Raw genomic sequence first — 22559 nt, forward strand, 5'->3', positions numbered from 1 at the left:
TCAGCTTACAGATATTTGCAATTACGCCATGCTCTTGCGAGTCAATATCCAAGGTCAGATAGTACATTCTCACAATTTCCGTTGATAGGAGTTTTTAGATCCCAGGGTCCGCGGGGCTTGATTTCTGCCATTTACACTTCTCTTATACAAGCTAAACTGGCTAACGCTTCATTGCCGGTGAAGGATAGGTGGGAGGGGTTGCTAACAGATCTAACGGGGGAGGAATGGGTAGAAATTCTTTCTTCTCCGCTTTCTGTATCGCTGGCTGCTAATAATAAGATGATTCAACTGTCTATAGTCCATCAGAGTTATCTTACTCCAGTTTGACTCTATAAAATGGGTAGATATCCTAGTACTGAATGTCATAGATGTCGTTTTCCTTCCTTTTGGGGGGACGTGGTGGAAGTAGTTGCAGAGGTGGTGCTAAGGTATCTTTGTTTGGAGTGTTGCCTGAGGACCAGTGGCCCTATAATATGAGAATTCTCCTTCAGTAAATATTAATTATGGCGCGGAAAACCATTGCCCTTCGGTGGATGGATCAGAGGCCCCCAAAGGTTTCTGAATGTATGCCACTGATTAACTCCATAATTGTTTATGAGCGAGTGGTCTATAAAAAATGAGGGTGTGTAAATAAGTTTTATAAGATATGGAAGGCATGGTGTGATTCGCCACGCACTCAGTATACTCCGCATAGATTTACTGATTTGAGAGACCAAATGCTGAGAATTTGATCAGTAGTATGTGTTGTAATTTTATTGTCTTTTTGTATTGTATTTACTGAACCATGTATGCCTATATGCTGTTTATTGTCCTTTGACAGTATGGATGTTAACATATGACCTCACGTGTTGTGACCATTTGTACTGTTCACATATTGATGAAAATGACAAACTGTATATTATTTATGCATTGTACTGATGACATTTGTATTGTACTTCTTCAATAAAACGAGTTTTAAGAAACCCTACATTATTTCCTATATCTGTATTAATTTAAATATGAAGGTAATGTCTGGAATAACCCTTTAAGATGTCAAATTCCCCAGTCATTAAAGGGTTATAAATATTTTTCTCTGATCACATGCTGATGTCACAAGCTCCACAGCTGTTCTAGGCCTAGAGCATTGATGTCACTCAATGACCTCATACAGACCCTGAGTAGAATGCACGACTGCTGTATCCAGTGGACGTGACTCCATGTTGGATGCGCAAACCTTCAGGCACAAGAAGCAAAAGAAGCCATCATGAGATGTCATAGAAATGGCAAATGTGACCAGCGGCTGCTGGTCACCGCTCTCTCCAACTGCAAGTCGATTGGCATGTTTCTTTGGAACCGATTTTGGATATTCTCTCGAAAGTGGAGAATGCTGATGAGGAATTTCAGCTTCCTGACCAAGAAGTCAACCACGATGAGAAAGTTCAACAGCTTCTTCAGGTCAGCTACTATGAAAAAACGTAAATATCAGAACTGCCAAGACACGGGAGAGAAGAAACCAACCCACAAAGTAGGTGACATTGATCCCACTTCCACTATTGTAGAAAGTGGAGGAGTTACCGCTGATATGAGATGTGCAGATAATGTACATGAGGGGCTCTTCACACCACCAGACCTGTCCCTGGGAGAAAAAACTAAAAGTGGGGAACTTCCACCAAAAAGACCCAGGAACATTTCTGAATGCCCAGACAGTTCTTCCAGCAAAATAATTGGTGAGGGTGATACCAGCAGAAAACAGCGGAAGATAAAGTTAAGCTTTGCTGCTGAACCATCAGCCCAGAAGTCACAACCTGGAAAAATAAGACTAACAATTCGAAAAAGACCATCCATTATTAAGAATATTCCAGTACAACAACATTCAGCAGTGAAACGTGAGGACTCATTTTTAAATATTGAGACAAAAAAGGAGACCTTTAAAATGTCAGACATAGAAATGGATGAGCCTGATAAGGATATTGTGAAGGCGTCTGGTGAAGCTCCCATAAGAAGTCATAAAAGGAGAACAACCTACGAGGACATTCAGCTCTGGACATTTCCACCAGCAAAGAGATCTGCTGCAGAACATCTTTCTGACCCAGTGAGAAAAGTTCCAGGCAGTCCAGAACTGAGGACACCACCAGAACTAATGACACCTGACTCCTGGAGGCAGCAAAATATGATCAACCTGTCTCCAGAGCAGCTGTCAATCCTGATGAGCAGGGGGCAGAGGGGCATGCTGGATGATGCCATTATCAACCAGGCCCAGGAGATCCTTCAGAGTCAGTTTGAGGGCTTTGATGGCCTGCAGCCTGCCGCTGCGCTTCTAGTACCTGGGTACAGCGTACAAAGGAAGGCTGTACAAATCCATTATGACAAGGACAGGGCACACTGGATCACAACGTGCTTAAAAAATGGCAAGATCCTGGTGGCGGACAGCATCAAAACTAACAATCTGTCACCATCTATCTATGAGCAGATTAATAACATCTATGGCGTAATGGTCCAAGAGCCCCTGAAACATCTCATATTCCTAAATGTGGATCAGCAAAGAAACACCTATGACTGTGGGGTATTTGCTGTAGCGTTTGCCTATGAGTTTTTGGCAGATGACGGAGACCCTACAGCTGTTTACCATCATGAGATGATGAGGAATCATCTCATATCCTGCCTGCAAAATGGCAGGATGACGGCTTTTCCCAAAATAATCAAGTAGTGACTTCATGTCTTCCCTGGAAGATGTGTAGAGTTTTTGAAGGCCAAAAGATCGCCCCTACTTTCAACCGGACATGACGACTACAATGGCAAGTTTACCCAACCCCTGATATCCACCACTGACCCCTTTAATGAAGTACTCGTCCTTGGCATACAGATCAATTGGCACCAGTAAGTAACTATGGACTTTGCTGTTAACGTTTGCTTGTTTGTTACCCTTAATATGCTTATAAAATCTCCGATGATCTGAGAAGGGGGAGGGGATATTACAGGATACTTTGTCTCATACCAATACACTATATGTAAATTGTCGCATTAAATGCACTGGGAATCAATACAAATACAATAGCCTACAACATTTGCCACACATAAATGAGGATAAAGCCAATGTAGAAAAATATAAATACTTTATTATTTATTTTAATCCTTTAAAACCCCCAATTAAAACCTAATATGCATAGTGTGAAGGCAGTTACTATGGCATATGCTGGGTACTGGTTGGACATTGAGATCTCACTTTTTGCCTTCTATAGTATTAATGTCCAAATAACCAGTACCCGCCCTATGCCATGGTACTTCACACTTCACTGCCTTCACACTATGCATATTAGGTTTTAATTGGGGGCTTTTAAAGGATTAAGATAAATAACAAAGTATTTCTATTTTGCTACATTGGCTTTATTCCCATTTATGTGTGGCATTTAGGGAAATGTTTTGGGCTATTACATGGAGGTGACGCAAACTTGTAGATGGTTGGCATTGCTTGCACCCACAACACCCTAAATAGGTAAGATCCACGTTTTATCCAGACATGTACAATACTTTCTCCTGACTGATATGTGGATTATTTGTGAGCTTTCTGTTTTATGATAAGATGTTTTCTGTTTATTTTGGATCTAGTGATGCGCCCACATAAGAACATCACCTGCGTCCATGGCCATTGTCTTCTGCTCTGTAGGACAAGTGTCGGTGTCACTGTACCATGGACCTAAACACAATACAGAAAGGAGTCTTTACTTCAAGGGTGTCTGGGTAACACTACAAATACAGAGGATCCTCTACTGGAGGAACTGATGCACAGAGTCTGATCACCTCCTGATTTCCATTACTGACCCCCTACAAGTACAATACAGGTAAGGCTAGATTCACACGAACGTGTCCGTTTTGCGTCCGCAAAAAACGCAGCGTTCTGTGTGCCATCAGTGTGTGTTCCGTGTGGCATGTTGGTGGACATTTTTTTATTTATTTATTTATTTTCTCTGCATTTCCTTACCAACTGGTGCGTGAATCATGGACAGCACACGGGTGACATCCGTGTGCTGTCCGTGATTTTCACGCACCCATTGACTTCAATGGACGCGTGATCCGCACAAACGCACCAGTATAGCACATGCAGTGAGTTTCACGCAACGCACACACGCTGCGGGAAAAACAACGCATGTCTGAATAGCCCCATTGAATTTCATACCTCTGTGTGGTGTCCGTGAAAAAAACTGAACGCACGTGGATGTGAAATGCGCTCGTCTGAATAAGGCCTAAAAAGAATATAATGACCAGCAGTGACCGGGAGTAAATTGTGTGTAGGTCACTTACTGTATGTATGAAATTCTTCTGCAGGTTTCGGTTATTATAATAGGTTATTACTCATGATGATGAATCAGACGTTATAAGTGTATATATTTACGGAGCACCAGACAATGATATCTAACAGAATATGGGTAATTGCCCTTTTTACCTCTCTGGACTGCGGTGGGCGCTGTTACCAGAACTACATAGTGTATGATCATTTATATTTTTATACCTGCAGATCATTATTCCAGAGTGGGGGTCTCGGTGTTTGGACAATTTGCAGAGTCCTGAATAAATATAGCAAACAGCAGGAGATGAAGATTTGACATCACATCCATGACCTGGTGGCCACCAGCTTCATGGCAACATCAGGCGACCTGTGCTTCAGCAGCAAGAGACAGATTCCGGGCTCGGTGTCTGTGCTCACCTCTAGACGACATTATATATACCGGACTTTCTGCACAGATATATTTACAGGACAAGTGAATATTCTGCTGCATCTTCTCCACCTCACATGGTGGTAATCTCCATCCAAGCCCAAGGGAAGGGCAGTCCTTCAGACATTGTTCCCCTGAGGTTCTGTCCACTGGGCTGTGTTCCTCTACTCAGTGTTGAAGGACGACTCTTTGTGAGTCAGGGGTCCACCCTTGGACCAGGGCCATATCATCGCTATTGTCCTGACTTCTAGTCTGAAATTCCACCTATCAGACCTTAAAAGAAGTTAATAAACAAGAAGTCAGTGTATATGAAGTAGCGGACAATTTATCTGAGATGCGCCATTATAGAAGTAGAATTCACCCAGAAGTTGCTTTACATTTTTTGACTAGGGCTGTTGGCTGAAATGTGGGGCACATAGCAAAACTTAGTGGGCCGTAGTGTGTTTGTGTATGTGTAGTAGGGATTCACGATGCATCGAAACTTCGATACTGTTTCGATACTTTGCATCCCCAAACGGTTCAATACCGTTATTTCATGTATTTCGATACTTAGCTGTGCGGCCGCACAGCTCAGTATTGTAACACATGAATGTATGAGAGCGGGGCTGCGGCTGTGTAATACAGTCATTGCCGCGCTCCTGAGTCCTGATAACAAGTGCGCGGGGTCAGGATGATGTGATGCGGCCAGCGCTGCACTAATGAGCGGCGGCACTGAAAATAGAACATGGCGGGCGCACTACAAAACACCACCATGTTCTGTCTTCAGTGCCCGAACCGCCGCTCATTAGTGCAGCGCCGGCCGCATCACCTCATGCTGACCGTGCACGCACTTACAGTCAGGAGCGGGGTCAGGGGCGTAACTAGGAAAGACTGGGCCCCATAGCAAACTTTTGACTGTGGCCCCCCCTTCCCTGGGTGTCACACAACCCCCCCTTGTAGATAGTGCCTTTTTTACAGCCCCCCTGTAGATAACGCCATACAGCCCCCCTGTAGATAACGCCATACATCCCCCTGTAGAGAACGCCATACAGCCCCCCTGTAGATAACGCCATACAGCCCCCCTGTAGATAGCGCCATACAGCCCCCCTGCAGAGAACGCCATACAGCCCCCCTGCAGAGAACGCCATACATCCCCCTGTAGAGAACGCCATACAGCCCCCCTGTAGATAACGCCATACAGCCCCCCTGTAGATAGCGCCATACAGCCCCCCTGCAGAGAACGCCATACAGCCCCCCTGTAGAGAACGCCATACAGCCCCCCCTGTAGAGAACGCCATACAGCCCCCCTGTAGAGAACGCCATACAGCCCCCCCTGTAGGGAACGCCATACAGCTCCCCCCCTGTAGGGAACGCCATACAGCCACCCCCCCCCTGTAGGGAACGCCATACAACCACCCCCCCCTGTAGGGAACGCCATACAGCGTCCCCCCTCCCAAAAAAAATGCGACCTACAGTGTGTCCTACAAAATACATGTATCCCCTCTCCACAGGATCTCCACAGGATAGGGGATACATGTGTGATCGCTGGCAGCGATAGGGAGAACGGGGGACTGTGGAGAGGGGATACATGTCCTGTGGAGAGGGGATACATGTCCTGTGGAGAGGGGATACATGTCCTGTGGAGAGGGGATACATGTCCTGTGGAGAGGGGATACATGTCCTGTGGAGAGGGGGTGGATACATGTCCTGTGGAGAGGGGGGGGATACATGTCCTGTGGAGAGGGGGGGATACATGTCCTGTGGAGAGGGGGGGATACATGTCCTGTGGAGAGGGGATACATGTCCTGTGGAGATCCAGAAGAGGCTGGACGCAGCTGCAGGCTTGAGGGAAGCCGACATGACCGTCCTGGTAGGGAAAGGGTTAATGTTAAGAGGTGAGGGAAAGGTGAAGGAGCTGAAGGAGGGACGGGGAGGAGCTAGGGGGGACGGGGGGGCCGTTACTGCGCTTCCCGCTGTTTCTCGGCATTGAGCCGGAAGCAGCGGGAGGAGTAATACACAAGAAGCAAAGCTCCCCGTTGCCCGGCTTTTTAGTATGGCAGAGGCCCTGATTTTAGAGCGGCTGCGTGCCGCTGCTGTGCACCACGGTCCCGGATGGCTGGAGGAGACCGTGGCTGCATTAACGCGGATCCCGGACGCCGTTTCGCCACGTCGGGCACGGCGTTCGGGGTCTGTTGTAAGGGACAGGCTCCCCTCCCCCGGCCCCCCTACGAGCATGGCTATGGCGGCGGGGGGGGAGTCGGCAACAACCGCTCCTGCGCTGGGCAGGCAGAGAGCGGTAGCAGGGGTGACGGCGATGCAGGCTGTGTCGACCTGTCCCTCTCGGCGGTCCCGACCTCCAGAGCGCCTGAGTCCGGAGGTAGTCCCGCGGACACGGCGTCGCAGAGGGAGCCCGATCCCGGACGCTGCAGGCCAGGCAGCTGGGAGGACCGCCCCTTCCCAGGCCCTGCGTCCTGGCAGGAATCCCAGGCCGCGACGGGGTCCGGCGGTAAGCAGGGAGTCGCAGGCCGGGCTCCCTGTCACCCCTCCCCCATCAGATGGAAGATGTCGAGAGCAAGGTACGGCCGCCCCGCATGGTGATGTTCCGGCCAGGGGGCAGGCTTCGTCAGGATCGTCTAGACGGACGACTAGATCTGCAGCGACGTCGAGGCAACAGGTCCGGTCGGAAGTCTGGGTCCCGGCGGTCGGGCGGCAGGTTGCCGGCCCATCGGTCAGCGCGTCCTCATCCCCTTTCCGAAGAGGTCGTTGGGAGGGACAGTCGTCGGCGAGAGAAGAACTGGAGGAAGGTGAACTGGACGTCTATCGTCGAGGTCAGGATGGTCCGGCTGACGGGAACACAGCGCCTGTGCAGCCCGGTGAGTGTATAACTCCATTATTGTCTTATCCAGCGATTTTTATGTCGGGTGTCGGCGGGGGGGCTGCTAGCATAGCATCGGGGGCCGGTAGTGGCGCGGGCGGACGCGACGGAGCGGGTTTGGCAGATTTAGTGGGTTGCTTACGGGAGCTGGTGGGGCGCCTGGATAGGGCCGCGGCGCCGGTAGTAACGGAAGTGTCCCCTGCGGTAGTTTGGGAAGGCCCCAGGGAAGTGGGATCGTTGCAGGCGCGTCCTGTGGTGGCGGTTAGAGAGGCGGTCGCGGTGTCGGTGCAGACTGAGGCACAGAAGGACGGCGATCGAGTGCGCATGGACGATCGTGCTCGGGGGGAGGTGTATGTTTGTTTTGAGGGTCCGTTGGGGGCGCATTTAAAGCAGGAGGTGCGTGATCGGATCTGGAAAGATGAATATGTTGAAATTTTTTCTCTCTTGCCGCTGGCTAAATTCAATTTGGATAAGAGCAAGCGGGATGAGAGTAAAAAGGACGAGGAGGAACGGCGGCGGTATAGGCTTATCCCGCAGACGTTCGTTAATTGGTCGCAGGCGTTCGCCATATTGGCTAGTGTGATAGGGGAAAAGGCGCCGGAAAATTGTTCGGCGTTATTTTGTTATTTTGATGCTATTGGGGAGGCTCATAGGGCGTATGGGGGTCAGGCGTGGCTGCGATATGATGAGCAATTCCGTCAGCGGAAGGCGGTTCGGCCGGCGATTCGGTGGGACCAGAAGGATATTGCTCTCTGGTTACGGGTTACGGCTCCGGTTAGGCAGCCCTTTCCCGGGAGCGGTGGCCAGGGAGGCCAGACTAGTCAGAGTGGACCAAGCGGCGGGGGAAAGGCGGGGTTTTGCTGGCAATTCAATGAAGGCCAGTGCAAGTTCGGGGCCACGTGCAAGTTCAAGCACGTGTGCTCCGAGTGTAATGGGGCATCACACGGGGCGGCAAAATGTCTGCGGAAAAAGAGGTCCGGGAACCAGCACGGGGCTGGTCAAGGGGGTGTCGCCGGTGAGGGTGGAAAGGATGGCCCCTTATCTAAATGAGTATCCGGATAGGGCGGCAGCTAAGTTGCTTTATGAAGGGTTTAGTGTTGGTTTTGTTATTCCTCCGCCTCCTTATGAGGTTCCGGTTACGCGGAGAAATTTAAAATCGGCTTACTTGCATGCGGAAGTCGTGTCGGAAAAGTTGTTAAAAGAAGTTTCGTTGGGGCGCATGTCGGGGCCATTTGTGGAGTCGCCGGTGAAAGATTTAGTTGTGTCCCCTTTGGGTATTGTCCCTAAACGCGAGCCCGGAAAGTTTCGTTTGATTCAACATTTATCGTATCCCAAAGGTTCGTCGGTAAATGACGGGATTGATCACGAGTTGTGTTCCGTAGTTTATACCTCATTCGATAAGGCGGTGGGGTTAGTGCGGGCTGCGGGTCCGGGGGCGCTGCTAGCAAAAACCGACATCGAGGCGGCGTTCAGGTTGTTGCCGGTGCATCCAGAAAGCCAACGGCTGTTGGGTTGTTTTTGGAATGGGGCCTTTTACGTGGATCGGTGCCTTCCGATGGGGTGTTCTCTTTCTTGTGCATACTTCGAGGCGTTTAGTAGCTTCGTGGAGTGGGTAACGAGGGGAGTATCCGGGGTCGATTCGTTGATCCATTACTTAGATGATTTTTTGTGCGTTGGCCCGGGGGGTTCGCCGGTTTGCGGTAACTTGCTTCATGCCCTGCAGAAGGTGGCGAGGGATTTTGGGATCCCTTTGGCGCCGGAAAAAACGGAGGGCCCGGTAGCGACGATTTGTTTCTTGGGAATCGAAATTGACTCGGTGGCAATGGAGTGTCGGCTCCCGGCGGATAAGTTGGGTGCTTTGAGGCTGGAGGTGCGACGGGCTTGTAGAAGGAAGAAAATGTCGCTGAGGGAGCTTCAGTCGCTGCTGGGGAAGTTGAATTTCGCCTGCCGGATTATGCCGATGGGGAGGGTGTTTGGTAGAAGGTTGGCGGCGGCAACGGCGGGAGTGCGGGCGCCGCATCATTTTGTGAGGCTCAAGGAGGAGCACCGAGCTGATCTTCAGGTTTGGGATGACTTCTTGGGCCAGTACAATGGTCGCTCGCTATGGATGGCCCCAGCGCAGGATACGAGTGATCTGAATATTTTCACGGATGCGGCTGGGGCGGGTGGCTTTGGAGCTTACGGGGGAGGTCCGTGGTGCGCAGGTCAATGGCCGGCTAGCTGGGTGTCCAGTGGATTGACGCGGAATCTGGCCCTGCTCGAGCTGTTTCCCATCGTGGTGGCGGCTACCATTTGGGGGGACAGGCTCAGGGATAAGAAGGTCCGTTTTTACTGCGACAACATGGGGGTGGTGCTTGCCATTAATAACATCACGGCGTCCTCTCCTCCGGTAGTTCAATTGTTGCGACATTTAGTGTTGGTGTGTTTGTCGCTGAACGCGTGGGTGGTGGCGGTGCATGTCCCGGGTGTACGGAATTGTGTTGCTGATGCTCTTTCTCGCTCGCAGTGGGACCGGTTTCGGCAATTGGCCCCGGGAGCGGAACGTCTCGGTTTGGCGTGTCCGGATCATCTATGGGATCTGGTATCGGTCCCGTAGAGCAGCTGTTACAAAGGTCTTTGGCGCGCACGACGTGGAGGGCTTATGCTGCTTGTTGGAGGCAGTGGGAGGAGTGGGTAAGAGAGTTGGGTGATGTTAATACGGATAGAGACAGGTTGGTGGCACTTTTGTATTGGTTAGGGGATGCCTGGGAGGGGGGGTTTTCAGTAGCGAAGGTGAACCGGTTTATATCCGCGGTGGCGTTTGGGCTTAAGTTGCGGGGCTTGCGGGATGTATCGAAGGAATTTCTGGTATCGCAGGCTTTGAAGGGGTTGCGCAGAGGTAGGGTGGAGGCGGATAGTAGAAGGCCGGTGTCGTTTGCTTTGCTGGGCTTGTTGGGCGGTTCATTGGCATCGGTATGTCGTTCTTCAGATGAAATGGATTTGTTTCGGTTGGCTTTCTCGTTGGCGTTCTTCGGAGCATTTAGAATAGCTGAGTTGGTGTCGCCAAGTACTAAACAGGCAGGGGGGCTGAGATCTGGGGAGGTGAGCCTTTTTGCAGATCGGTTGGAGGTATGGTTGCGTAGATCAAAAACTGACCAATTAGGGAAGGGAAAACTGATAGTTTTGTTCGCTCTCCCGGGGTCGGTCATGTGCCCAGTAGAGTGCATGCGGGGTTTTACAAAAAACAGGGGGTCTCCAGATTTGCCTTTGTTACGTCATGTGGACGGGTCGTTCTTGTCCAGGTTTCAGTTTGGAGCTGTTTTTAAAAAATGTTTGACGGCGGTTGGGGTTGCGGCAGGCTCATATTCATCTCATTCCTTCCGGATTGGCGCAGCAACGGAAGCAGGGCGCTGGGGGTTGGATGAGGAGGGGGTGAGGCGTATTGGTCGTTGGGAGTCAAAAAGGTTTAAGTCCTATGTCCGCCCCCATATGTTGTAATGTTGTTGTTTATGCTTGCAAATGTTATATGGTGGTGCCTAACTGTGTTTTCCGTTTCAGATTCGCCTCCTTGTCTGGTGTGGTTGATGGGTCATTCGTACGTGCACTGGGGGGCTTTGAGGGCGGACGTCCGCCCGGATGGTCGCCAGTTGCGCATTCCGCGACAGGATGCGGTTGTGCATTGGCTGGGGTTTAGAGGTATGTCGTGGAACAGGGTGTTGGCGGAATTCCAGACATATGTGCGGCTTGATAGGGTTCCGGAGGTTTTAGTGTTGCACGTGGGTGGGAATGACTTAGGAGTCCGCCCTTTTCGTGAGTTGGTGCGGGATATCAAACATGATTTGTTGTGTTTGTGGGTATCTTATCCCAAGTTGGTGGTAGTGTGGTCGGACATAGTCCCAAGGAAGCATTGGCGGTTAGCTAGATCGGTGGAGAGAGTCAATAAGGCTCGGATAAAAGTTAACCGGGCGGTGTCCCGTTTTGTGGCAAAGAACGGGGGCATTTGCGTGAGGCATAGGGATTTGGAGTCAGGATTGGGGAATTTCTGGAGGAGTGACGGGGTTCATCTGACCGAGGTTGGCATTGATATTTGGAGCTTGGCTATAGCAGAAGGCATAGAAAGGGCGGTGGTGGTGTGGAGGAACTCACAGGCTTAAGGTGGTCAAGGCCTGTTTCGCGGTGGCGGGGGGAGTCCTTGAGGCCAGTCAGTACAAAATGGTGGGGGGGTCGCATCGGGGGTATGCGTCCCCCAAAAAAGGTACATGGTTGAAGACTTCATCGGGTGTTATCCCTTTGAAGTGGTCTTCTGGTAGAAGGTATGTCACTTGAAGGCTTCATCGGGTGTTATCCCTTTGAAGTGGACTTCTAGTGGTCGGTATATCACTTGAGGGCTTCAACGGGTGTTATCCCCTTGAAGTGGACTTCTAGTGGTTGGAGCCATCTGCAGAGGTGAACGGTGCTTCCGAGCTGGTTTACGGCTGGAGGTAATTAGTGGTTTGCAGATGGCTAATTCGGTGTGTTCTTGAAAGGAACATCTGAAGGGGCTTCAAGGACTTCCTCTGCTCGGGTTAATGTTAACGTTTAATTGTTATTTATGATTCTGACCCATGTTGGGTCATGTGAATTATTAGGAGGAATTCTCTGGTGGATTCCTAACTAGTTATCCGAATGTTTCGGATTTAAATTGTTTTTATAAAACTGTGAAATTAATAAACGGCTGCTGTGGCCATTTCACATCCAACCTCGGTGTCATGTGTCGTTACTAAATGGGGGTGGGGGATAGTATGGTTTAAGGTTAACACACGACTCTACCTAGGCAGGTCAAGAAGAGGCTGGACGCAGCTGCAGGCTTGAGGGAAGCCGACATGACCGTCCTGGTAGGGAAAGGGTTAATGTTAAGAGGTGAGGGAAAGGTGAAGGAGCTGAAGGAGGGACGGGGAGGAGCTAGGGGGGACGGGGGGGCCGTTACTGCGCTTCCCGCTGTTTCTCGGCATTGAGCCGGAAGCAGCGGGAGGAGTAATACACAAGAAGCAAAGCTCCCACCCTCCCACCCTTGTTTTGTTACTCCTTAGGTCTTCTGTACGTCCGTATATGAGCGTTGTGTTTTATTTTGTGTGTTTATTTAACATGTTTTTCTTTTTTCCGGAGTAGGTTCTGTTGTCATGGCAGCTGGCGGGGGGAGTCCTTGAGGCCAGTCAGTACAAAATGGTGGGGGGGTCGCATCGGGGGTATGCGTCCCCCAAAAAAGGTACATGGTTGAAGACTTCATCGGGTGTTATCCCTTTGAAGTGGTCTTCTGGTAGAAGGTATGTCACTTGAAGGCTTCATCGGGTGTTATCCCTTTGAAGTGGACTTCTAGTGGTCGGTATATCACTTGAGGGCTTCAACGGGTGTTATCCCCTTGAAGTGGACTTCTAGTGGTTGGAGCCATCTGCAGAGGTGAACGGTGCTTCCGAGCTGGTTTACGGCTGGAGGTAATTAGTGGTTTGCAGATGGCTAATTCGGTGTGTTCTTGAAAGGAACATCTGAAGGGGCTTCAAGGACTTCCTCTGCTCGGGTTAATGTTAACGTTTAATTGTTATTTATGATTCTGACCCATGTTGGGTCATGTGAATTATTAGGAGGAATTCTCTGGTGGATTCCTAACTAGTTATCCGAATGTTTCGGATTTAAATTGTTTTTATAAAACTGTGAAATTAATAAACGGCTGCTGTGGCCATTTCACATCCAACCTCGGTGTCATGTGTCGTTACTAAATGGGGGTGGGGGATAGTATGGTTTAAGGTTAACACACGACTCTACCTAGGCAGGTCATGTGGAGAGGGGATACATGTCCTGTGGAGATCCTGTGGAGAGGGGATACATGTCCTGTGGAGAGGGAGGGGATACATGTCCTGTGGAGAGGGGATACATGTCCTGTGGAGAGGGGGGGGGATACATGTCTTTTGCTCTATTTTGCGCCTTCAGGACCAGACACCGTTTAGCCATTTTTAGCATGTGTTAGTTAAATGGCTATAACTTTTTTATTTGTTGGGCTAACGACGTGATTTTTGCGACGTTTTTTTCCGTAGACAACGCAGGTTTCATTTTTTAGCGTTTTTATACACACCTTTTTTGCTATTTTAGAATTTTTATTCATAAAGTTTGAAAATAATAGTACAAAAATAAGCTTTTTTACATTTCAGCTATTTTTTTTTGGTAATAACATAGTTTTACCCTAAAATAGACCTTTTATTTGTGATCGTCATTGTCTACCGTAAATTTTTATATATTGCATGTCTATATTAGGGTAATTGGGTCAGCGCTAGTGTTACAACAATGATTGGCGGGGGGAACGTTTTTTTTTTGGGGTGGGTATTTTATGTGTATTTATTATTTAATTTTTTTTTGCACTTTACTTTATTATTTTTTTATTACTATGGTCTGTCCCCCAAAGGTCAAAGAAGACCTTTAGGGAACTTTATATATTTTTTTTCTTTCTTTTACACCATGTTTTTCCACTGTAACTGGAGCTGCACAGCAGCCCCAATTACAGGGGAAATCAGCCCTCTCATAGTGACGATTGTCACTAACTGGGCTGTGCTGGGTCTAGTAAGACCCAGCAACAGTCTGCCACTAACAGCACCCAGCGATCATGTGACCAGTCATATGATCACCGGGAGGAATAGAGACAGCGCCGCTGCTGCTGTCTCTATTCCTGTACACAGCGCGCATTCAGCGGCGCTGTGTACAAGTGATCAGAGAAGACAGAAGCAGCGAAAGCTGCTTCTATCTTCTCCTCAGGGTCCCTGGCAGTCACTGACAGCCGGAGACCCGACATTCAGCTGCCCGATCGCGCGGGCAGCAAGTTAAAACCCGAGCCGTAGAAAGTCTATGGCTCGGGTTTTAAGGACCCTGACCGCTGGCCGTAAAAATACAGCCAGCGGTCGGGAACCAGTTAATGGCAGAGCGGGGAGATACCTCCCTGCTCTGCCGTAGTGTTCAGTGGCGTCCCGCTGTAGCAGCCATAGCGGCTGCTAGCGGAGCCTCCGGCCATGGTGGGGGCCCGTGCCGGCGGGCGTCACGGGCCCCCTCATGCCGCGGGCCCCGTAGCAGCCGCTACTGCTGCTACGGCGGTAGTTACGCCACTGAGCGGGGTAATGACTGTATTACACAGCCGCAGTCCCACTGGTGGAGATCAGAGAAACCTCTCCGCCGTTATTCCCGTGATTGCTGCGATCAAAGCGGACTGCAGCATTCATTTAGCAGGAGAGGCATGTAAAATGCACAAAAAAAATGTGTCAAATACACGCCGTGTGAACCTGTCAACTAAAAAGTCATTCACTTCCCTTTCATCAATCTAAGGGTATGTTCACACGCAGTGTTTTCAGCCGTTTTTCGGGCCGTAAACGTCCCGAGAAACGGCTGAAGAATTGGAAGCAGAACATCTACAAACATCTGCCCATTGGTTTCAATGGGAAATACGGCGTTCTGTTCCGACGGGGCGTTTTGTTACGCGGCCATTTTTCAAAAACTTCACGTAAAAAGACGCCCGCCAAAAAGAAGTGCATATCACTTCTTGGGACGTTTTTGGAGCCGTTTTTCATTGACTCTATAGAAAAACAGCTCCAAAAACAGCCGTAATAAAGCCGCCAAAAACGCCGCCAAAAACGCAAGTTTGATTAAAAAATGGCTGAAAATCAGGAGCTGTTTTCCATTTGTTTAGTAAGCGTGTGAACATACCCTTAGCCTTTTGGTGTGTCCTATAGCTTCTGCCAGCTGCATTTCAACAATCACACCCAAAATAGCAGCCGGACACTGCTTAGGGGTGAGATTCCCTCCCACATTTACGGAAGCTGTGAGTCAGGTTGCTTTGCCTTATTCACCTTGCTGTAATTCTGGGAAGTGCTCCCTCTGGTGGCCAACATAGGAAAACCTGTCAAATTATTATTTAATTTTTAATACTTTCCATCATGTGGAAGGTAAAAAAAATTACGCAAAAAACTTAAAAAATGTAATAGAAATAAGTAACTTACTTAAAAAAAAAAGGTTTAATTCTCTTTAATTAGGGAAGGCAAACCAAGGCTGGGGGACCCTTTTTAGAATTTTGTTTTTCCTGGACAACCCCTTTAATTGCCGACGGATGAGAGAGCCCTGCTGACATCATCACTCCGCTTGTGTCGTTCCAAAGGAGCCTGGTCTGCTTCAGTAGAGGACAGTTTGGGAATAGTGAATGGCGGCCGTAGATTATGTTTTCAGAACTATGGGCTGCACTCTAACTTTCAGGGGGCACTAGTATTTTAAGAGGAACAGTGTGTGTAATTAATATTTATACGAGGCACCATGAGTGGAACAAGTATTTTAAGGGGCACAGTGTAGGATTTTATTTATATGGGGGAATTATGGGCAGGTCTTTTAATTTCAGGGGGGCTAGAGGTGGAAAAAGTATTTTGAGGGGCACAGTATGTATATATTAACACTATGGGTGGCACTGTCCTGTTAGGGGGCACCATAGGTGCCACAAATATTTTCAGGGCCACAGTGTGTGGCATTAATATTTATTATTTATAAATTCTTTTATTTTCAGTTTTCCAATAAACAAGAGACGATAGTGCAAACATCAGCAGCAGCACAAACATCGGCTCGCGGGCCATTATAATTCCTACATTAAGTGCAAACAAAACAATAACGGCCATCTGAAACAATAATGGAAACAGACGCCTTATGCACCCTGAACCCGCAGCCATGCACAAAGATCCATGAGTAGGCATATCAGAGAGAGATAGTAAAGCAAAAAAGAAAAAAAGACAGAGAAAGGAAAAGAAGGGAAGAAAACTCACAATGGCCCCTAGGATTATATTCAAGAAACCATAATATTCATGAACTCGACAGAAGACTGGAATCTGACCCAATGATACCAAGTTTTGAGAAATTTAGCATGGGTCCCTCTCATGGATGCCGTGAGATCCTCCATTCTCATGATCTCCTGGGTCTTACCGAACCACATACCAATCGACGGAATACTAGTTTGTCGCCACAGCGCAGGGATACATGCTCTAGCTGCATTCACCAAATGGCGAACCACAGAGCGACGATACATAGATAATGGCGCCTCACTCAGATGGAGTAAGAAGAAGGCTGGCGTACGCGGAAGATGGAAATCCGTGAATTTGGAGGAGATACGCCACACCTCTGACCAAAAATCTGTCAGAAGCAGCCACTCCCAGAAGATATGTAAGATCGTGCCCACCTGGTCTCCACATCTCAAACACAGTGGCGAAACCGCAGGAATAATTGCATGCAACCTGGAAGGCACTCTATACCAACGCGATAAGATCTTAAAACCCGCCTCCTGAAACCTGCTAGCCTTGGAGGATTTATGTGTCATTGTGAACAAACGGTCTTTATGTACTGTGGAAAATGTTAGTCCCAAGTCCCTCTCCCAGCTGAGCAGGTAGGAAGGTGTGGGAAGATTAGATGGGGAAATCAGTAGGGTATATAGCCTGGACAGAGTGTGACGTAACGTGCCCATACCTGTACAAAGGAGCTCAAAAGGGGAATTTTCCCACGCATATTCGGAAGGGTTAGGCAAGGACACAAGAAAATGTCTCAATTGAGTGATCTGCCAAGTGGTAAAAGGAAGAGGGTCAGTCAGAGCTGCTAATTGTGGGCCAGTTATCCAAGCCTCCCCTTGTAAGAAATGCGCAGCATGCCCCTTACCTGCCCGCAGCCACCGCTGGAATGAACCCCTTTCTCGCCCCGGAGGGAATGCAGGATTGCCCAGGACTGGGAAGAGGGGGAGGGAGACGGAGAAATCTCTTTCCGGGGAAAGAGCCGGGACACAACCGCCAAAGTGGGTCCAATCGTCGCGTGCATCCGCGCCGATAGGGGAGTATCCCTGCCCAACCAAGGCAGAGCCTGCAGAGGAACTGGACTAATGCATCGAGACCCACTGTTTAACCTCCGTGTGCCTGAACCAATCCAGAATCCGTGACAGGTGTGAGGCCTGGTGATAAGAGACAAAGCCCGGAAGACCCACCCCACCCTCACACCTGGAACGGAAATGCATGGAGCGGGCTATACGGGCTGGTTTCCCCACCCATATGAATCTATGGAGTGAAGACAACAGGGCTTGAAAGAAGGTGCGGGAGATATGAATCGGCAGGGCCTGAAAGAGGTACAAGATCCGTGGCAGGATATTCATTTTAAAAATTGCACACCTGCCTAACCAAGTAAAGGTGCTCGTCGTCCAGGAATCCAGATCGCTCTTTACATGTTGGAGGAGGGGAGGGTAGTTAACTGCGTAAAGGCGAGATTGATCCCTGGAGAGCTGAACCCCCAAATACGTGAGAGAGTCTCTCGCCCATTTGAAAGAGAAGGACCCTGACAGATCTTCCACCAAAGACTGCGGCAACGAGACATTGAGAGCCTCCGACTTCTGATAATTAATTTTGAAATTGGACAATTTAGAGTATCTACTCATCTCCGCCATGAGATTGGGGAAGGAGATCCTGGGCGCGGTGAGAAAGAAAAGCAGGTCATCCGCATACACAGCGACCTTATAGGACCGTTCTCCCAACGATACACCCAGGAAGGGCTCCAGACACAGAATGAAAATTAAGGGGGACAAGGGACAACCTTGCCTCGTGCTGTTAGAGATAGTGAGCGGGGACGAAAAAGTACCATTGACCTTAACCCGGGACGGGGGAGAGGAGTAGAGGCTCGAAATCCATTGCATCATGTGAGTGCCCAACCCAATATGCCGCAAGGCGGCAAGCATAAAATCCCAGTCGAACCTGTCGAACCTGTCGAAGTCCTTCTCCACATCCGTGGACAGCAAGAGCGTGGGCAGGGCTGAGGCAGCCGCGTGGTGTATCAAGTTAATGGCCCTTGTGGTATTATCCCGAGCTTCCTTAAGAGGCATGAAGCCGACCTGATCATAATGGATCACATTATGGAGGAGGGGGGTAATCCTATGGGCCAGGATCTTAGCAAACAGCTTCAGATCCACATTTAGCAAAGAGATGGGGCGATAGTTTTGACATATGGATGGATCCTTCCCCTCCTTGGGTATCACCGTAATGTAGGCCCACAGCGGTCCTGAGGAAGGGAGCGCCCCTCAGTAAGTGAGTTGAAGGCATGCAGGAAATGGGAAGAGAGCAGATCCGAGCAGGCCTTATAGTATTGTATGGGCAGGCCATCAGGACCCATCGCCTTCCCTCTCGGCGAGTCCTTCAAAGCCCGTGACCACTCCTTCGGGGGAAATAGGCTCCTCCAGGAGTGTGATAGCCTCCTGGGGGATACATTTCATCCCTGAGGACTAAAGGTATGCCTCTATCTGCTCCAGTCGGCTTCCCCCATCCGCAGATGGAGAGGCCCGAGGAAGATTTTAAAGGGAGTGGTAACAGGCCCGGAAGGCCTCAGAAATGTCATGGAGAAGGTGCATACGCCTATTGCTGGAAGCCTGGATATGGGAAACATATGTACGTGATCGGGTTTTCCTAAGTGCCTGTGCCAGGGTCTTACTAGGTTTGTTACTGATTTCATAGAAATGACGTCTGCATTTAACCAGGGAGGCCCTAGCCTTAGCAAGACAGAGAGAACAAACCTGAACTCGCAGCTGCCCCAGCTCCGCCCCCACAACCCAATCCAAGGAGGCCTTATGGGACTGTTCCAAGAGATGTATGCGGGACAAAAGATCCAACAAGTGTGCCGACTTCTCCTTTTTAAGTTTAGATCCTATATGGATGAAGGAACTGCGGATCACACACTTATGTGCCTCCCAAATACAAAGCGGGTCGACCTACGGGGAAACATTTGTGTCAAAATACTCCCGGAGTTCCCTAAGAATGTCCGATACCACCGTTGAGTCCTGCAGGAGCGAGTTATTCAAGCGCCACTGCCAGGAGCGAGGGTGGGCCGCTGGGAGTGAGAGGGAAAGAGTGATGAGAGCATGATCTGAGAAGGTAATATCATCAATGGAGGCTGAGGAGAGGTCGGAGAGATGGGAGTGACGTAGGAAGAAATAATCTAATCTTGAGTATGTGTTGTGAGGGGCCGAAAAGAAAGTATAGTCTTTTGTCGATGGCTGCAGAAACCGCCACGTATCGACCAATTGGTGCTCGTGCAACAACCGACGTATACGACGGTGAGCTGACCTGTGTAGAGACGAGTGCCCGCGCGAGGAGTCTAATGTAGGATCTAAGGTGAAATTCAAATCCCCCACCAGTAATAGAGTGCCTTCCAGGAAGCCATCCAACTCAACCAAAACCCTCTCCAAGAAAGCAACCTGACCAGTGTTAGGGAGATAATATAAAGCCAGTGTGAACAGTGTGTTAGCCAACCTACCTTTCACGAAGAGATACCTTCCCTCTCCATCCGCCCGAGTCTCCACATGCTCCCAAGGAAGAGACCGCGAGATCAGAATGGAGACCCCTTTGGTCTTGGAATCAGGTGACTCACTATGGTACCCCTCCGTATATTGGGAGGCCGTCAACTTTGGTATACAATCCGCCCGGAAATGGGTTTCCTAAAGAAACGCCACCTGCGCTTTCTTCTTCCAGAGGAGACGAAGAATGGAGGATCGCTTTTCCGGGATGTTCAGGCCCTGTGCCAACTCGTCGCGTGTTATGTCGTCCTCAGGAGGAAAAATACCCCCTGACCACGACACAACAACACGGAACCCTAATGGGGAACAAAGAACGACAGCGGAGCAAAAGAAGCAATCCCTCAATGAAATACAAATTAAACTAAGATCAGAACGAGCTAGACGGAACCCCGGACCCAACCGTCAAACTATTGTGGACAGAGTGGGCCTCCCGGCCCCAGACAGCTATACAGATGTAAATCCGCCGAAACAATAACCCCAGACCCAACATACTGAACATAATGTCCCATTCACAGACACCACCAGTTCCGACATCTGCCTCTCATGAAGAACGCTGCAAAGGAAAAATTAAACACAGAAAATATACAAATCATAATCAAGGCCCCTGTGATGAGAATAAAACTAGGCAGTCAAAATCAGGTAGGTCAGTCTCTGCGAGGGGAATGCCGTCCACGTGACCTCAGCCCGACAGACCCGTCTCTGGAATGAGGCGGATTCGGGCGCGCAGTAGGAACCGCCTCTGGGAAAGAGCGATGGGAGGGTTCCGTCCAATCCGGGAGCCGCACTGGGGAGATCTCCAGAAAACGGAAGGCTTCTTCCAGGTCATCTGGGGAGCGGACAGCAAACGAGTGTCCCTGACGGCAAAGTATGATGTGGAAGGGATGGCCCCAGCAATAGGTAGCGCCCGCTTCTTTAGTTGCCTCCAGCAAGGGGCGGACAACCCTGCGCATGTGGAGAGTCAGTCAGGAGACATCCGGCAAGACAGTAACCTCTGAGCCGTTGAAGGGAATGGCCCCCTTCTCCCATGCCCGCCGTGCAATATCCTCCTTCTACTTGTAAAAGTGCACTCTGCATATGACATCCCGCAGGCGATTACCTTCCCTGGTCCGGGAGCCCGTCAATCTATGCACCCTGTCCATCTCAATGGCCATATCACGTGGTCTGTCCATGAGCTTATTGAAGATATGAGTAACCGCATCATATAACCCCTCCGGGGGCACAGATTCCAGGATGCCTCACAATTTCAAATTGTTCCACCTCCCCTGATTTTCCACATCATCCAGGTGGAATGAAAAATCCCGCATTTGGGTAAATTGGGTTTCCACGGTCTGAGAAAGAACCGAGATGTCCAAGGTGTGGACAGAGTTCTGGTGTTCCAAAGTGTCCACCCGTGCCGCCAATAAGCGTACCTCTTCTGAAACAGCCCCAATGGCCCTATCGTGCTTCTCTTTTAGCCGGGAGACGCGTACATCCAGGTCGGATTTGGTGGGCAATACCCGCACCATTTCTCATAACTCCGCTAGTGTCCGTTCCATGGAGGGGGGGGTCCCGGGGATGAGGCAGCATGGTGGTCCCCCGAAACAACAGATGGGGTAAGTGTCCCCCTCAAAATAGCGGGCGTCCCCTGACTGAGGTGCAGCCAATCTACTGGCGGAGAGTGCCGCTGCGCGGCAAGGGAAAATGGCACTGGGACCACCCCACCATGCAATGCCGTGCGGACATCTTTCTGTCCTGACCCAGGCTGGGGCTGGAGGGGGAGAAGGACATCCGTCACCAGCGGAGGGGACGCCCCAGACATGACTGCTGTGCCCTGACCTACCTCCAACGGTGAGATGACAGGAGAGCAGTCCTGGGAGTGGCATCCGAGGTTCACCAGGACAGAGGAGCTGGAGGCCGGTGAGCACACACATCCTGGCGGGGTCTGACTGCGGCCTACAGCGGAAGTGGAGGAAGGCCGCGGAGAAGCTCTGTCTCGTCGGGACCGGAGGAACCAGTCTATGGACGGGGTGCCAGGAGTGACCGAGATGCTGTTGCGGTGCCTCCCCTTTGTCATCGCTCGCCTGGAACAGGTAAGTGAGCCCGCTGTGGGCGATTTGCTGAAGCGTGGGTCCGGAGCTCCAGGGAACCACGTCTTCACACCGCCATGCCAAAGCTACGCCCCCGCATTAATATTTATATAGGTGCACTATGGACAGTACTGATTTTTTGGGGGCAATATCTGTTTCAGGGGGCACTATAGGTTTTCAGTGGCAATTAGGTTTTCCGAGCAATTTTTCCAGTAAATATGTGTGGCTCGCATGTTTTCAGATAAACACTGTGTGGCACAAATATTTTTAGGAGACACCATGGGTAGTACTGATATTTCAGGAGGCAACATACACTATATGGACAAAAGAATTGGGACTTCAATCATTGAATTCAGGTGTGTCAATCAGTCCCATTGTCACAGGTGTATAAAATCCAGCACCTCGCCCTGCAGTCGCCTTTAAAAACATTGGTGAAAGAATGGGTTGTTCTAAGAGCTCACTGAATTCTAGCATGGTACTGTAATAAGATGCCATCGGTGTAACAAGTCAGTTAATGAAATTTCAGTTAATGAATTGGTGACCACGTAAAGTTACAGAGCGGGGTCGTTGAATGCCTAACAACGCTCTGCTGACTCAATAACTGC

At 49.8% G+C, this 22559-nt stretch overlaps 1 protein-coding gene across 1 annotated transcript; it reads left to right on the forward strand.

Moving 5' to 3' along the window:
• The first annotated feature begins 1211 nt into the window (after window positions 1–1211).
• Window positions 1212–4989, forward strand: LOC142748297 (uncharacterized). The gene is made up of 3 exons (XM_075855394.1): window positions 1212–2856; window positions 3586–3818; window positions 4493–4989. Exon 1 carries the CDS (start codon window positions 1244–1246, stop codon window positions 2684–2686), a length of 1443 nt encoding a protein of 480 aa, XP_075711509.1. The 5' UTR covers window positions 1212–1243; the 3' UTR covers window positions 2687–2856; window positions 3586–3818; window positions 4493–4989.
• Window positions 4990–22559: the final 17570 nt, after the last annotated feature.

This window comes from Rhinoderma darwinii, chromosome 3, assembly GCF_050947455.1.
Source record: "Rhinoderma darwinii isolate aRhiDar2 chromosome 3, aRhiDar2.hap1, whole genome shotgun sequence".
Taxonomy (NCBI): Eukaryota; Metazoa; Chordata; class Amphibia; order Anura; family Rhinodermatidae; genus Rhinoderma; species Rhinoderma darwinii.

Coding starts and splice junctions, on each gene's coding strand:
- LOC142748297 (XM_075855394.1), top strand. CDS start 1,244: ATGAGATGTCATAGAAATGGCAAATGTGACCAGCGGCTGCTGGTCACC.